At 39.6% G+C, this 16,535-nt stretch overlaps 2 protein-coding genes across 2 annotated transcripts; one reads left to right on the top strand and one right to left on the bottom strand.

The window, feature by feature from the left end:
* The first annotated feature begins 279 nt into the window (after positions 1–279).
* Positions 280–5,251, top strand: tmem179ba (transmembrane protein 179Ba). The gene is made up of 5 exons (XM_043245042.1): positions 280–441; positions 1,724–1,914; positions 2,879–3,016; positions 3,123–3,201; positions 3,853–5,251. The coding sequence occupies exons 1-5, from the start codon at positions 346–348 to the stop codon at positions 4,006–4,008; spliced, it is 660 nt and encodes a 219-aa protein (XP_043100977.1). The 5' UTR covers positions 280–345; the 3' UTR covers positions 4,009–5,251.
* A 3,471-nt stretch (positions 5,252–8,722) lies between these two features.
* Positions 8,723–16,504, bottom strand: LOC122349593 (transmembrane protein 151B). The gene is made up of 2 exons (XM_043245702.1): positions 15,831–16,504; positions 8,723–13,005 (listed from the first exon to the last, which is right to left on the bottom strand). Exons 1-2 carry the CDS (start codon positions 15,888–15,890, stop codon positions 11,236–11,238), a joined length of 1,830 nt encoding a protein of 609 aa, XP_043101637.1. The 5' UTR covers positions 15,891–16,504; the 3' UTR covers positions 8,723–11,235.
* Positions 16,505–16,535: the final 31 nt, after the last annotated feature.

Genomic DNA, 16,535 nt, shown 5'->3' with positions numbered 1-16,535 from the left:
ATTTGCACTATTTTACATTTAAGATAGATTAACTAATTATTAGAAGAGCAAGGGCTTTTTTAGAGTGTGAAGTGATCTTGGGAAACTAAAATAGTGATTTACAAGTGATAAGGTCTTGATTAGTTAATGTAGTTATACACTAAAATCTAGTTAGAAGTAGGTAAACAATACAACTATTATGCGTTTAATAAAATAAGGTGGTATGGTCATAACTGGCCTTTTTTGATGTTATACTTGAGAGAAATGCAAGGGAATGTGTTCGTGTTCGATCACATGATTGTCGTTAACCCCGACTGTGTGTGTCTGCGCGTGGCCGCGGCTGGTTAAACACAGTGTGGAGATATAATGGCGCTGCCGAGGCCTCTGCTGCTGGAGCTGCTGTTATACGCCAGCTGTTTTATCTGCGGGATCATCACAGCTGCCTCAGTTACGATCTCACAGGTATTTGCATTTCGGGTTTTTTTTGTTACGTAGAAAACTGTAACAGACTTCGCCTCGGTCTTACGCGGGCATTGCGCTCGTGCGCACAAGGCACGCTTCAAAAGTTAATAACGCTTTATAAATGTTTTTTTTGCAGGGAATGCGTTTCGGCGTTTTCCTCTACAACATCGATATGTTTAATCGTAACTTTCTCTGGAGGTGTTTTGCGCTCGCACTGACACGAGTTGCCTTCAGAATCGTCGGAGTCATGTGACCGAAAAAAGTTAGACTAGGAGTTTTTTTTTTTTTTTTTTTTTTTTTTTTTTTTTTTTTTTACATTTTTAAAGCGTCGCTTGTATTTACACAAGCTGTAGAAGAGCTAATACATTTTAAAAGTAAAACCCGGAAGTGAAGAGAAACTGAAAGCGTGACAGGAGAAGCTTCCACTTCTCTCACTCTCTTCACTTTTTTTTCCTGTCATGTGACCAACTGAGAACCTGCACTCAAGAGTAATTGGTTTATTAAAGTCAGATGAGTGCTTGAAGGCGCCTCAGTCAGGTTTTATACTTTTACTTTATCCTTTATTCTAGGAAAAGAATAAAGGAGTGGGGAAAAATAACAGCGACATATACTGTCCAACAAAAATGCTGGTCTTTATGTAGTACTGCCTGATTTTTAAGTTATTCTTTTTCAACCGCTTACACAAAATCTCAAACAATTTCTTATACCTGACACAAACACGCATTTCTCTGCACAATATGCAAAAGTCTAACAGGAATTAATGTTTGCTTTTGAGATGTGTTTGTGATATTCTGAATGCATGCTTCATTTTGCAAGAGATGCGAGGCATTTTTTTTGTGTGCAGTTCTTGGATTTGTGTGTAAACCAAAAAAAATCCCCCCAGTATTAAAGCACCCTTAAAGTATCTAGTTTGAAACACACATTTATATTCCACTCCTTCATTGTGATTTTGGTATTGACTTATTTGACTTTTGACTGAGGTGTTAAACATTCAATTAACCATCTGTATTCAAAAACTAAAACTATCATAATTTGAGAATTTATTAAGTTGATATTTGGCGCATTATTCCTAGCATAATGTGAAGTAGTCTCATTACCCTTTCTAGCCTTTCTTGTGAGTTTTTTTTAAACAAATTGTGTACTAAAAAAAGAAAAAAACTCAAGAATTAATAAAAAAAAAAAAATTCTATTCTTTGTTGTACCTTATTCCTGAGAAGTGTTTACTTTTGGTCATAAGATGCGTTTTTATGACAGAGTTTTATCTTTTGTTTTACTCAAACAGGGCAGTTTTGATGGGAAGTGCATGCTGTATGGTTTAGTGCATCTGAACTCCTCATCCATCGACGTGGTTTCATCCAGTTCTCCTTCTCTTTGTTACTTTGTGTCAGCCATCTCGGTGTGTGTGGCCATCTTCTGTTTTTCACTCACTCTCTACTGGACCTACATGGCATTTGTTGACGGAGAGGTGAAAAGGTACGTCCAGGAATTCAGTAAATCGTGTGCTAGTGAGTTTGGTTTAGAAATGAAAACAGAGGTTACCTCCGTTTCTGTTTCCTGTTTTGCCATGCTCTGGTATGAATGGATTGCAGGAGGAGCTGTGAACGGACATGATGCTCAAAGTTCGTAGTATTTAGATATGTGACACTGGGGTCAGTAAGATTTTTTTTTGTAACTTTGCGTTAAACTGATCGAAAGCGATGTCAATTACTCAAATAATGTTAAAAAAATAAAAAAAAATAAAAAATCAGATTAATAAAAAATAAGAAAATTAAGCAGATTTTTTTAAACACCAAATCAGCATTATAAAATGTATGTAGGAAATCAAAATATAAAATATGTCATAGGTGTCAATTTATACGTCATCTGGACATTTATAGATTTCAATATCTGGAATCTGAGGGCACAAAAAAAGATCACCTTTAAAGCGGTCTAAATGAAGTCTTTAGCAATGCAAATTACTAATAAAAAAAATCAAGTTTTAATATATTTAAGAAAGATTAGGATTATTACTAATGATTTTTTTTTTTTTTTTGACCTATTGCTACAAATATACCCCAGTGACTTAAGACATATTAACATATATTAAAAAAGAAAACGCATCTTTAAAATTGTAATAATATTTCAAATTAATATTACTGTTTTTACTGTAGTTTAGTCAAATAAATGCAGCCTTTTTGTGACCCCAAATAATTAATTGGTAGTGTATTTATGTCAATAATAACATGCTGTTAATACATTTATAATCTAAACAAAATGATAAAAATCCCCTCAATGGGCCATTATTAATTGTAAGGGAAAAGCTATTTTCAAATGTATTAAGTGATGGTACAGCAGTCTGTAAACAGATGTAAACAGATGAAGATAATTAGCAACAATATATATTTATATATTTTTCTAAAGTGTAATGCAAATATTGTGCAATGTTGTCTGCTCTCAGAGAGAAATTGTGGATGAATGTTACTCTTGGCTTTTCTGGAGTCTTCCTCTTCTTCCTCTTGGTGACGGGATGCATCCTGAAAATCGGCCGAGACACACTGTGTGACTCAGTGATTCGCGAAGTGAAAAATATAACCAAGTGAGTGTGAGCGAGAGACCTCCGTAATAGCTTTTGATCATTGCAGGCAGACAGTACTTACCAGGATAACAACCGTAAATGACTTGTAGGTTTTGTGCATTTGCAGGTGTGAAGAAGCACAAAATAAGATTTGGAAGAGCCCTATAAATGGGAGTCAGTTCTTCTCCAGACTACACAGCGCGGAGGTACTGTGCCTACAAATCTTGATCATAAACGCATTGAGATACTGTAATAGCATTTCATATATATATTTTCTTGTTTTTTGTTTTTTCTTGTTTAGTTTAAAATTCTGTAAAAAAATGTAGTTTTAGTTTGATGTTTTTATTAGCTATATTTTTTTGTAAAATGTCACACTTTACACATTTTAAATAGTTTTTTTAATGTAATTATATTTCAGTTACTTTAGTACAACAAATTAATCTGAATTAAAATGAGAATTTTTGTTTTAGAAACAACATAAATATAAAAATATAAATTTGATACATGGCAAATTAAAAATAAGATTTTACTATATCATGAAGTGAGTTAGTTTTATTTTTAATATTATTGTATTATTTATAATTTAAGTTGTACTATTATAATTATATATTATTATAATTAATTATGCAATGTTTGTAATTACAGTGGCCTACAAAATATTAATATCTATTTATTTGTTTTTATTATTTATTTATTATTTTATTCTTTACATTTTTTTTTTTTTAAATGAAACCTGATTTTTTTTTTTTTTTTTTTATCATGAAATAATTTATTAACTTTCTTTGCCTTTAATAACAAAGAAAATGTAATTATTTATTTATCATATTTAAGAAACTCCCTCTCTCTTTATCTCTCAGACGGCAGTATGGGTGAATTTCTTCCTTTGGTTGATCATAGCAGTGCTGATCCTGATCCAGCGTAACAAAGGGTCAGAAATTCGGTCAGAAGGAGAGGACCCGTCAGCGACCCCTTCTGAAACGGAGCCCTTTTTCAACCGCCCAGGACGTTCTTAGTGAACAGAGACACAGCTAATCTATGTCTCTCCACACTAAAGCAGTCTATGTGCCGCTTGAACACACACACACTCACACGTACATACGCTCGCGTTGACAATCACGCTGCTGGCTAGCAGTTGGCTAGCTGAGCCGAGAGGATTTTGGCAGCTGCAGTATACGGTCTTGATTTTGTTCACTAGCATTGCCAAGGGTTAGTTGCCATGGTTACTGATCTGTGGCTGGCAGCACAGACCTGGCAGGTGATAGTGTGCGGTTGCCAGATTGGTGGTGTGACCTGAACTGATTGAGACACAGCTTTATGTAAAGAGATCAAATCTGACAACATTGTCGGTGTTTTCATAAGCTGCAAAACGTTATCGAAAAATTTGAATAAACCTTGAAGAGGTCACACTCAACCCTTCAGAAAAGGCTATAAAATATTTTTACACAATGGCTCTCTGGCTTAAACATTTCATGAGTACATATGTTAATTCAAAGACTTTTATAGGGTAACCATTACGTTTAACTTGACTGACCTGGAGTCAAACCAAGTTAACCACTGTACTGTAACTTTTAACTTAAGCCTGCTCTTTGTTAATGTACAACATTTTCGCCCTCTGCTGTCTGTTTTTATGAATTACTCCATAAATTCCCATTAGACTGTGCACGTGATGTGTGCCTATTTTGTGGGCCAGGAATCTCCCATAAGTGTTTTTTCCCCCCCAATTTCACATTTCTCCTACTCCTAGTCCTTGGCGTCCTTAACATGAGCAAAACTGCTTGAGAGTGTCTTTCTGAGAGTGTTTGGCTATTAATCTTGTGCCCAGTAGAGATGTCATTTTTTAATGGCTTTTTCCTGCACACAGCCACGGGAGGTAGCAGAGTGTGTGTGTTGGGGATGACAGGGACATAAATCCATAATTTGGCCTGTGATGGTATCCGCTTTCCATAGGCGAAGAGCCAAACCCGAGGTGCTGCCCACAGCACTAAAGTCCTCAGAAACGCAGTGTCCTTCCGCCCATTCCAGCAACACAGTGTCCAGGTCCAGTGTCCACGAAACGCTCTATCATCGAATCACTTCACCTCCTCTTTTGGTGCAACTTTTTGTACATTTTCAATTAACTTGCTACTATCGTTTTAGAACTGCTGGTTATGGATTATGCACTGATGTGTTTTATGAATACTAAATCTGTTGTATAACCACCTATGTCAAGAGTTTATGGGCGTGTGAACATTTCGAAATAAATTGGTCCGCCAATGGCTTATGGTCTCAATGTTTATATATTAAAAGGTGCATGATGACTTCTTTGATGTTTTTATTTTAAAGATTTAATATAATGGCAACCCATTTCTGAACAGTTTGGCGAGATGATGTAGTTTGTTTCAACACGTTTATAGAGAAATTTAGAATCGCGTCACTTGCTCACCAATGGGTGCCATCAAATTAAGATGAAAAAAGCTGATAAAAACACTTAGTAATCCAGTTCATCAATTATATAGGCACTATGTTTGCATGAAACATCTTACAGAGAGTAGATTGTAATTTTGAAGTGATATTTTCCCTTTTATATACACTATTAAATAGTGCAGAAAAGCTTGTACACTTATTAGAGGACTGCATTGTTTGCTCTCAGTAAAACTTTATTTGTATACTTAAATTATATAAATAACACAGTACTCTCTTTCTCACACTTAGCTTTCTTGAGATTCTAATCTGTATGTCCATTTAGACTGTACTCTTTCTTCAAAGCTGCTTGCTAAGTTTCCGGGTCTGTCTCTCTCGGGCCTCGTAGGCGTGTTTTGTGTCTAGAAGCTCATCTAGTGTCCGTCGGAGGCGGGCCATGTCCAGCTGCGTGGCCTCACACTGTTCCCTCAGGCTCTGGGTCTCCTCGTGCAGCTCCACAGCAGCCGCAGCCAGCTCCGCGCTGCGTTCCTTGCACTGCGTTTGTATTCGGACAGCATCCGCCAGCATGGACTCCACACTGGACACCACCGAGTCGGTCTGGGCCTTTACTATCTCAGTCATCGTCTGGCAGAGAGAAAGAGGAGTGGGTAAAAACTGAAAGTCAAATGAGGAAGCTTAAAATTTTGACTTTTGAAAGATGCATCTTATGCGGCTCAAGATTGGATTTATTTGAGCAAGTTTCTGATGCTGATATTTTGAAGAATGTGAATAAACGGTTGGTGTAGGTGTAGACATTAATAAAAGACAACCTGATGGGCAGAACAATTAATTTTTTGTTGGTTTCTGGCTATAGCTGCATCCCTTCTAGCCACAACCATAAACAAATAGTTACTGTATTTACATTTGTGTGAGTATAGGTTTAGGGTTGGGGTAGATGAAGATGTTAATAACTTAAAACTTCCATAGTACTGAAAAAAAAAAAGCATGCTATGGAGGTCAATGGGTACCAGTGCTGGGTAAGTTGCTTTCAAAAAGTAGGCTAATTAATTATGATTACTAATGCCTATTCTATTTAAATGACTAATAACTCTGTCTGAAAAGCAATTTAAGTAACTCTATAATTTAATTATTCAAATCGCTAATTAGGCTACATCTTCAAATCCCTATAAACCTTCAAGCGTATACAATAAAAATTGTACTCTTGCGTCTTATACTCTTTCATTTTGAGTCAAAGACATTGGGTACCACGAACGGTGTGGTCACCGACAGTCTTCAAACAGCTTTTGCACGTTTGTGCGTTTAACAGAAGAAGCTCGTTCAGGTTTGGGACACTGTGAGGGCGACACAATGTTTTGGGTGCACTGTCCCTTTAAGACGACAAACCTTTGGTATGACTAAAAGTATGCCTGTCAATATATGCAGGTGTATTGAAAACTCGTGGTAAAACATATGTTGACCAAAAAGAAAGTGTGGTTGTTTCTTATAAATGCAGCACCCGACAGGAACTCACGAGCTCAGTCCTAAAGTATGGGTGATTTATATAGCGCTCTCCAAGGACTGTCATTAAATGCATACTAGCAGACACGAGTCGGGCATTTGCACTCGGTCAAAGTGAACGCGTCAATCATCAGTCGCGACGCCTCATTATACGGTAGGGGCACTCGGTTTGATCCGCCGGGCTTCAAGCGGTATCAAGCGGCTTACAGAGGCTTACCGAGGCTCTCTCACATCAGTCACATTTTACTGATTGCGAACATTAGCTCACGTTAAAACACGAGAGCGTATAAAAACAGCAGCAGATAAAGCCGTGACAACTTCAATGACTTTATTCAAAAAAAGGTATGGTGAGCGTTTTGTATGCAGTTCTCGTCTTTGACTTACTCAGCATCCAAAACAAACGTACATTTGAACGCAGACAACGCACATCACTTTTCACGTTAATCGGTGAAGATGCCGGACTTACCAGACTCTTGCTTCGGTGTCGGTCATGCGGTTTTTCTGCTTGCTGTCTCTGAGCGATTCAGCCTGACTGCATGAGTTAAATCCGCGATTTTCTCTTAACGAGTGGCTTAACTCTTCTTCACCTCAAATTAAATACGACAGGATTAAGAGAGACAGGGACAGGCTGAGAGGGCATTTTCATAACATGGCCCTGTTTGCAATTTGTACACCTTCGGCGTGTGAATAAAAATATACTATACTGACTAAAAGAGAAAGGCTCTTAAAAGGGAGTAAATTAAATTTAATCCCGAGCTATTAGGTAAATGTAATGCCATCAGTATCCGCAAGGCGGCGTAACACGACCTCTGTGATTCTCCGCGGAGCAAAAGTGGGCGTTTCTCAATTTCTGGGTGTTTTCAAACCGCTGGGTGTTTCTCAATCTTGCAATCAAAATGATCGTCCTGACCTAACAGTACCCCTAAACCTACCCTCAGTAGGATGTCAGCCAAACAGGTACATGTTGTAAAAACGCTGATTTGGTAACGCCCATTACGCTGGTAATAGGTCTCTTTCTGGCAAGTTAATGGAAGCATTAAGATAATTTTGATTGCACGATCGACAAACACCCAGGAGTTTAAAAACGCCCAGACATTGAGATATACGCCCCAGTCTCTCCCCCTAACCTAACTCTACCTCACTATGATGTCAGCAAGCCAGGTAACATGGTGTAAAATAGCCCTGATTTGGTAACGCCCATGCTGGTAATAGGTCTCTGCGGGCAGGGTAATGGACACATTAAGATCCCCCTGACCTAACCCATTCATTAATTTTGATTGCATGATTCACAAACGCCCAGAAATTGAGAAACGCCCGCTTTTGCTCTCGAGAGACCCCAGTCTCTCCCCCTGACCTAACTCTACCCCTAAACCTACCTCACTATGGCATCAGCCAATCAGGTAACATGGTGTAAAACCACCCTGATTTGCTAACGCCCATTACCTTCTTGCGCAGAGACCTATTAAAGCTGTGATTGGTTAATCAATGGCATGGATCCGTTTTTTACTACTGCTGTTGCTCCAGGTGTGTTGACCTCCACAAACTTTAACACTCTCTTCATTAAGTAGTGCTGGCCCCAATGGGGACTTAGACTTAAAAACATTAAACTTAATCAGTGACATAAGGTAGCATCTCTTCAAACAAGGTCTGACAAATTGTGGGAAGCACCACAATGGGAAAATCAGACGCATTTTGACTTTGCAGCCTTCCAGTCGCAGTGCCATGTTTTTCATTTTGATCAGACATTCAAAACACAAATTATTAAATAAGCAGTCAGTCAAGTTTACAAAACGATAACGAGACACTAAATTGATAATGTCAGAGCACAAATAAGATTTTAAATCAAGCTGTTTATTATGTACCATCAGTATTACGTTTATCAAGATCATCAGCTGTGACAATCCTTATTTTCAGCCTGCCCTCCAACACACACACACACACACACACACACACACACACACAATCTCTTACATACCTCCTTTCATAAATCCAAGACAATTCACTGTAAGACATAGTTCAGGTAAACCTGTTTGAGGCATAACAGCAATATTTTGCTTGCGAACAAACTCGTAATTTTGGGAGGGACAAATGTAAAGCTCCTGTTTATTTAAACAGCACAAATGAAACATTCTGTATCCTGCGAACGTCTCAGCGAATTTAGCTACATCTGAAATGTCTTTGTCACAAAAAGTATTGCTTTTTGATTTTAATGCTACCATTAAATGTTAAAGGGAGTTTTTATGTCAGTTTCAAAAGGGCAGACGAAAAAAAACAATGAATAAACACGCTCGCCAAACATACAGTGTATTTCAAGACTGCCTTAACCTTCTGCAACTTAAAAAAAAAAAAAAAACACTTTCATAATCCATCTAAACTCCAGAAAACAGTTGTGCATCCAATTGAACAATTCCGATTTCTATAAATTCAAGTATTCCGGGAATCCAAGTTTCCACCATCTGGGTATCAACAAGAGGCGAATGGATGAAACACACTGCACTGTCAAACACAGATGACATACTTTACATTCTCATTGTGATTTAAACAGACACCACATCACTGTTAGATCGACATTCACATTGTGACAGAACATTTTGACAATATTGCAAAAACATCGTCTTTTTCTTAATCAAAGGTGTTTTAAATTATTTGCAGTACAGTTGCAACATCTACGTGACCTGCTAAAGGATAAATGAGAAAGCATGTCTGCATGCTGTAGGCTTATGATAGGACTAAGCGTGTGCGTTTCTGCTTCCAGTGTGTATTTGCAGATTATATTTGAAGCTTGACAGCATAACACAAGTAGGAAGATTTGCGTTGCATTTTCCAATTATTAAACATTCACATGTGTATGCTGCAATGAACTCACTACTAAGATGTCTCACGAGGATCCACAGTTACCAGGAGATAGATGTATCTTGGCACACTAAGCAGTCTCATCTACGACTGGCCTATTTATTCACATGACGCTTCAGCCAATCAAAGACGAGCACAGAGGCTACGATGGAGGGCAACATGCTGTACCATTATTTATGTCTGTGAGGTGCTCTTCTGTGTCAAGCTCTTCATGAGGCAAATTGGTGATATGATGTACAAATAAACAATTATCGACTAACAATAAATATAAAATACATACAGTGAACAAAACGTGATTACAGCACCTCACAACAGCAAGATTTAGTGCTGTAGTTTCAGCTGAGGAAACATCTCCACAAACTTTTACTAGTTTTGTGATAAGCGAACCGAAAACGTGTTACTGGGACTTGCAAGCCTGCAGAAAGAAAAGACTCTCAATGAAGCTGCAAGAAAATGGCTTAATGGTTATATTCCTCACAATAATAATGGAATACGTTAGTTCTGTCAAAGATCTGTTTCGTAAGAACAGGAGATGCAGTGAGAGTAATAATAAGAAAAAAACAATTAAACAAATAGTTACAACGAAAGGTCACAAGAAGCTGAATCCCGACATTTTGTGCAAGTTAATGAAGTTCCTCTTTTTTCTTCTTTAAGTAAAGCAAAACTTTTTGATTTTTTGACTTGTGGGACACAGCTATATGTTGGCTATGTGTATAGATTAATAACATTCCATGATGAACTGAATTGTTCTGTTCTCTTCATGATCTTTGGAAGACTTTCCAATAGTCTTTTGTCTTTTAACAGCATGTCTTTTGTTCCATGAACGGAGGTGCAGTTTATTGAAGGTTCTTCTTCTGTTGTGCATCCCCTTACATTTTTACAAACACACTCTGTTTCTTTATTGCATAGATAAGTTTATATTAATGTCAATCAATGTTTGGTCAATTTATGCATCAGTCTTAAACTGAACCAACTGACCATTCTCTAAGTGCTGCCTTAAAAAACATTGACCAATCCCACTTAGCAACTGTTGCCATTCATTGTTTTCTGAGACAAGCTTTTTTCCTCCAGTGGATCTGAGAGATTGGATCTTTTAAATGCAATTTAACAAATATTATGGTAAGACATTGCTGCCAGGTCCATAGAGTTACAAGCTTCATTTGTATTTTTTTCTGTTCTTTTACACCAAATGCGTATCAATCTTTTTTTAAAAAAATGGTGTATTTTCGTTTTTTTTCATCGATTTTCACTTAAATATTTTATAAAACTATTTTATTATATGCATGCATTACAATGTAAAAATGCACTGGGTATGTATATCCCAAATTCATTCCTATGGTATATTTTCTGAAGTTTGTCCGAGTTAGCAACAGTGACTAAGGGGAGTGGAGCTCAATTCACAACTGACTTCCATCACATTCTATTTGGCCACGACTTTCCTAATCATCTATTTTTTCCCTGCTACCTCAAAGCTTTTTGATGGGGGCTCTTCAGGAAATGTCCTCACCTGAATGACAACTCTCCTCTCCATGCACAATCAACACAGGGAAGAAAAAGGCATCCTGATAAGTAGGAGGTCTGTCTCCTTCCCTTGCTTCCTCCTCTTCTGCATCCTCCTGTTGCTCTCTTTCCTCCCCGTCTCTCTCTTCGCCGCCTTCTTCTCTTTCCACCGCATTTGGCACCTCCTCATCCTCATCTCCCTCTCCCCCCAGCACTCTTCTGCTCTCTTCATCTTGTCTAGCTCCCAAACCTAAGAAACCACCTCCCCCACTCGCCTCTTCTCCTCTTGTTGCAAGTCCTCCACCTACACTTCGGGAGTGGAAGAGGGACGACGGCCGAGGAGCCTGGAGCCTCCCCAATGAGAAGCCGCTCCTGCTCAAAACCAGCCGCCCCGGGCCTCCAGGGCCACCTCCTGATCCACTTGCTCTCATCCCAGCCATGGTTCCACTCAGCAGGGCTGCAGTTGGGCCTCTCAGCCGGGACGGCAAGGAAGCACTGCTTGTAGTGCGTCGGCATCGAGGACAGTTCTGGAGCAAGTATGCCGAAGCGAAGGCCACTGGAAGAGTCGGGCCACCTGTTGTTGAGTTAGTCCCCTGCCCGGCTGGAGGAGTGTTGGTACCTTGGTTACCCCCCGAACCAGGATCCATCAGCAGGGCCTCAGAGTAGCTAGGCACCATTTGCTGGTTGCAGCGAATGTGCCACTCCAGCTCCGTCATGTCTACAGTATTAACACGTGAAATGGCACGATAGCTCGATCCGGTCCCAGGTCCAGGTCCGTTTCCATTCTCGTTAGCCGTACCATTCTCAGTCACGTCACCCCTGCTGTTATCATCAGCATCGCCGAACAGTTTCTCTACGTGGTAGTGCACGTACGCAGTGCGATACTCCGCAACAACCCGAAGGGGCCAGGACAAGAGCAGAGCCGAGGCCAGCCAGAAAACTTTACGCCTGGCATACCAGGGCTGTCTGGCCGGGTCCGGGAAAGCAAGGATGTGCTCACGGAAGTCCACGTTCTTCAAATGCATTCCCTCCCGTGCCTCCATGTAATCATCAAGCCCTTCGTTTTCACCGAAAAAGCGTGCACGTTGGGTGAGGTAGGCAGCCTCCGCTCGGGCACTGGCGAAACTAAAGCATTTGGTGAAGCGCAGGCGCACCGCTGGGTAATCCATTAGTCCTCTAAGCTCCTTCGAAACATCTTTGACACCATACCTTGCATAGTCAAACTCTGAGCTCGCAGCATGTGTGTTCACACGCTCATGATACACTTGCGTAGTTGTGTAAGCGTCCCCGTTGCGGTAGCGCGTTACCTGCCTTGTGCGCCGAACGTAGTGGTAACTGATGGCCTTCCACCAGATGCACGGCGTTGCTTGCTGCAGCCTTTGCACACGCTCATAAACCTCCGCAACCTCTGCTTGAGCCAACATGGCCGTCTTGGAGTAGCAGTGCCAGCATTCCACCAGATAGACCACGTACAGCATTGCCAGGAAAGCGAGAGGAATATAAATGTAGCCACTGGAACAAGGACTATCCAGATCCACTTCTAGGGGGATGTAGACATCGGAGCTAGCTGAGGTCGTAGAGGGGTCTCCAGGCTCCACAACCGCAGCCTCGGGCTCTGTCGGAGCTAGCACTGGAACTTTGCACAGCTTGCACCAGGCCAGTGTGCCAAAACAGCCGAACATGAGCAGAGTGAGGAGAAGACACTTCCAGTGAGACTCACGACACAGAGACGCAGCCAAGGACTGCTTCACCGGACGCTGCTGCAGAGAGGAGAGGGCAAAAGAGAATATGTCAGAGTGAGCAAATGCATAATAGGTTATAATAATTAAGTCATTGTTACCTGGAGAAAAACAGATATCAAATTATATTTGCAAATTATCTGTATGGTTAAATTACAAAACACTCTTGGCCTGGACTGAAATAAATTTCATGCACATCAGGACTTAATTAACTTTCACCAACCATGTGATTCCAGACAAGCACTTTTTAGTGCAATTGTCAGAAAAGGTATGCTAACACTTGTTGAGTGGTTTATTTTAGAAAATATTTTTTTTGTTTCTAATGGATAACATTATGCAAATTAAATCTAATTATCAAATGTATTCTGAATTTTGAAGCATTTTCAGATCTGCCATGACAAAAGAGAATTAAACCATTAGTTCAAACATTTAGCAAAATGATCTTATAAGTACTTCAATACTTGTATTGTAATCTGAGGTATTACTGCAAATATTTAATAATTCTTTAGAAAAAGAATAAGGAATGCTGAATGCTTATTCTGTGCACATAAGGGATGCAAAAACAATTATAGTAAATCTTGTCTAAGTTGATACATAACCCCTGCACATTCTAGATTTAAAATGTGCATTTGCACTCGTTCAAACACTCTTTGTAACAATCTCTCTTCCATAGTCCCTTTCACTCTATTTCTATTAATGAAACCACACATTCAGAAGTTAACATTGGAGTGGAAGTAGAAAGAGGATTGTGGCCTTTGAATGACTGCTGTAGCTACTTGAATCTTAAAATTCTGTACTTGTGGTTTGGTTAATTGAGAAATGACTGAAGAAAGAAAGGAACATAATACAGAGAAAGACATTGGCTAAAGATGGAATACGATACATCTTTACAGTCAGAGAGATAAGTATGTTGGCAGGAGGAGCGATATGTCAAAGCCAGATACTCTCTGAGCATCCTTCATTTGACTTCAGTCTTTCATCATCCTTCAGCAGACTGTGCCACATTAATGCCATACTAAATTGTACAGAAATAGCACACTATCTGTTGTAGCCTATTATTGCTGCCAAGCAAATTCATTTAAAACTGCATTTCTGATATGACTCACAGCTTTCTTCCCTTCAAGCTGTCTCCATTTCTATTGATCTTCATGTAACAAGAGACAGGAGGTTAACTCAGCACCAATGAATGAATAGAGAAAAGAGAGAGAGAGAGAGAGAGAGAGAGAGAGAGAGAGAAATGCTGTAGTTTGTTAATATAGAGAGCCTGGAGGTCAGTGCTGACTCTGGTCTTGAGCATTGTCACAGATTTGTTGACCTAACCGAAGTCATTATCTGCCTTGAAATAACACAGACCTCCTTTGATCAGATACTGTACCAGTGAGAGGACATCTATCAGGCATGATAAATGTAAAAACGAAAGAGCTAAGTACAGTGGCAGGCAAAATGAGAAAGAGATGTTGCCAAGAAGGCTGGTAGTAAAACAACAGCCCCAAGACAAAAGCTCTGCCAAGACCTGAGGGCAAAGACCTGCATATCACCCTGAGCGGGAAAAATATATCACTTTATGATATATGCCATTCTACTACCATGTTTTGTTTTTTTTTTGTTTGTTTTTTAAGTACTTTATATTACCATGTAAACTGTTGTGTGTATGTATATACAGTATTACATATATTAGCATATTGATACCATCAATGGACATCTACAGTATTTTTTTGTGAATTAAATGTTGCGCCAATACAACCTCTTCTTTACAAAAGAGAACAGATAGCCAAGGCAGAAAAACTGCAGTGCAGAGATAAAACATATGGTTAACAATGAATATACTGCAGAATGTTTGCTGTGGAAAAACTATAGTCGTAAACTAAAAAATATTTACGACTAAAAACAATTGTAATACAATTGAGCCTAAAATACTGGAAAGAGTATAGCTTGATTATGCCACATGACAAGTGTTCTTTCAGATCTTAATTAGATGGTTAGATAGATTAGATAGCCAATCCTATTCCTAATCCATCCTTATTTTGCTGAATTTGGTGTTACTAGGTCAACATATTTTGTTGCAAATGTTTCCAAATTGTTCCATTGTTTTGATCAAAAAAATGTGTTTTAACCAAATCCCTATACCTAAACCTATCCTTAAATAATCTGCTGAATTGATATATTAATAACACTGATGTACAATCTCCAAACACTGATTGTAAGCCTAAACTTAAAAACCTTAAATCTGATTGGTTAATCACAATTTTTTTCGAGGGTCAACAAAAGATATTGATCCATGAAAATGTTGCACTCTGTAAAATCTCTCTCTCACTCTCTCTCTATATATATATACATACATACCAATAGGCACTAATACTTAAATTTGCTTTTGTCACGTTGTAATTGCATTAATAACTTACTTGGATATTAGTACTTTTTAGTATCCAGTGACCATTCAAACATTAAAGTATCTGTTCCAGTATTCGTAAATAAATATAGATAGATAAGCCGGTGTAGTTACATTTTTGCTAACATTCATAATCTAATTATCAAGATCGTCTAAATTAGACATTCTGACTAGTCATGACATATGACAACCAAACACTCAAGAAATGCTACTAGTTACAAATGCTAAAGATTTGTCTCGTAAAAGGTACTAGTAAAGACGGCAATACTCATCGGTCACGGTAAAAAAATGGTCAGTAACAAATGTTAAAATGGCTTGCCATATACGTCGTGACAGCCTTTCTGCGCTCAACAATATTACTGAAGGCTCTACAGAATACCAGCTAACCTGTAACGTAAACAAAAAAAAATACACCATTTATTTCGGACTTGGGAGAATTTACACGCCCTCGTCTCACCTCTTCCCTCCCAGCTCCGTTGAGAATGGGCTCCTCTCCATCTGCCGTCGCCTCCTGCATCTTTCCTCCGTCCCTCTAGCCCCACGGAGGCACCCCGGGGATGGCTTCAGGATGTGGCGGCCCTCGGGTAAGTCACCCCATCCGCCGCTGGTCCCGATACGGTTGCTCGAGAGCGGCGAAGTCGCGTGAACAACGCCACATTACCCGCCCGCGCTCTCCGTCTCCTCCGTGCCCTTCACACATCAAGTGCACGCGTATCTTCTCAAATAGTCTCTCGGCTGTGACCATCTCACCACCAGCTTCATCACCTTCACTGTGGTGAGGATGATGAGGTTGTTGTTATGGCTGTAGGTCCGGAAACATGGATGGTGGGAAGAGAATGCATCGAGGATTTTATAACGCACGCGCCTGTCTGGATGCTGGATGCGGGCAGCAAAACGTCAAAACACATTTCCACGAAAGCAAGCAGCGTCGATCCAAGGCGCCCTACTTGTTTTTGTCGATATGCGTGTTTCTCCTTGAGGGAGATTCAGAGGACGTCAGCGGAGTCCCCCTCCAATCTCCTGTAAGGCAGAGCAGCTGTTACCTCAACACTGGGCTCTCTTAACACTGATGTCACCCACCTGCCCCATGCTGCTTGTCCCAATCCATTGCACCAATGCCCCTCGCAATTCTTCGCCTCATTTTAATGCACATTTCGCCTTT

Source organism: Puntigrus tetrazona, chromosome 7, assembly GCF_018831695.1.
Source record: "Puntigrus tetrazona isolate hp1 chromosome 7, ASM1883169v1, whole genome shotgun sequence".
Taxonomy (NCBI): Eukaryota; Metazoa; Chordata; class Actinopteri; order Cypriniformes; family Cyprinidae; genus Puntigrus; species Puntigrus tetrazona.
This window is presented reverse-complemented; position numbering and strand designations above follow the sequence as displayed.

What these genes read in the sequence shown, in the direction of transcription:
- tmem179ba (XM_043245042.1), top strand. Translation starts at nt 346, where the DNA reads ATGGCGCTGCCGAGGCCTCTGCTGCTGGAGCTGCTGTTATACGCCAGC. An exon ending in CCTCAGTTACGATCTCACAG is followed by an intron (nt 442 to 1,723) that starts GTATTTGCATTT and finishes TTACTCAAACAG; the next exon opens with GGCAGTTTTGATGGGAAGTG. An exon ending in CCAGACTACACAGCGCGGAG is followed by an intron (nt 3,202 to 3,852) that starts GTACTGTGCCTA and finishes TTTATCTCTCAG; the next exon opens with ACGGCAGTATGGGTGAATTT.
- LOC122349593 (XM_043245702.1), bottom strand. Translation starts at nt 15,890, where the DNA reads ATGCAGGAGGCGACGGCAGATGGAGAGGAGCCCATTCTCAACGGAGCT. An exon ending in ACGGAGCTGGGAGGGAAGAG is followed by an intron (nt 13,006 to 15,830) that starts GTGAGACGAGGG and finishes TCCTCTCTGCAG; the next exon opens with CAGCGTCCGGTGAAGCAGTC.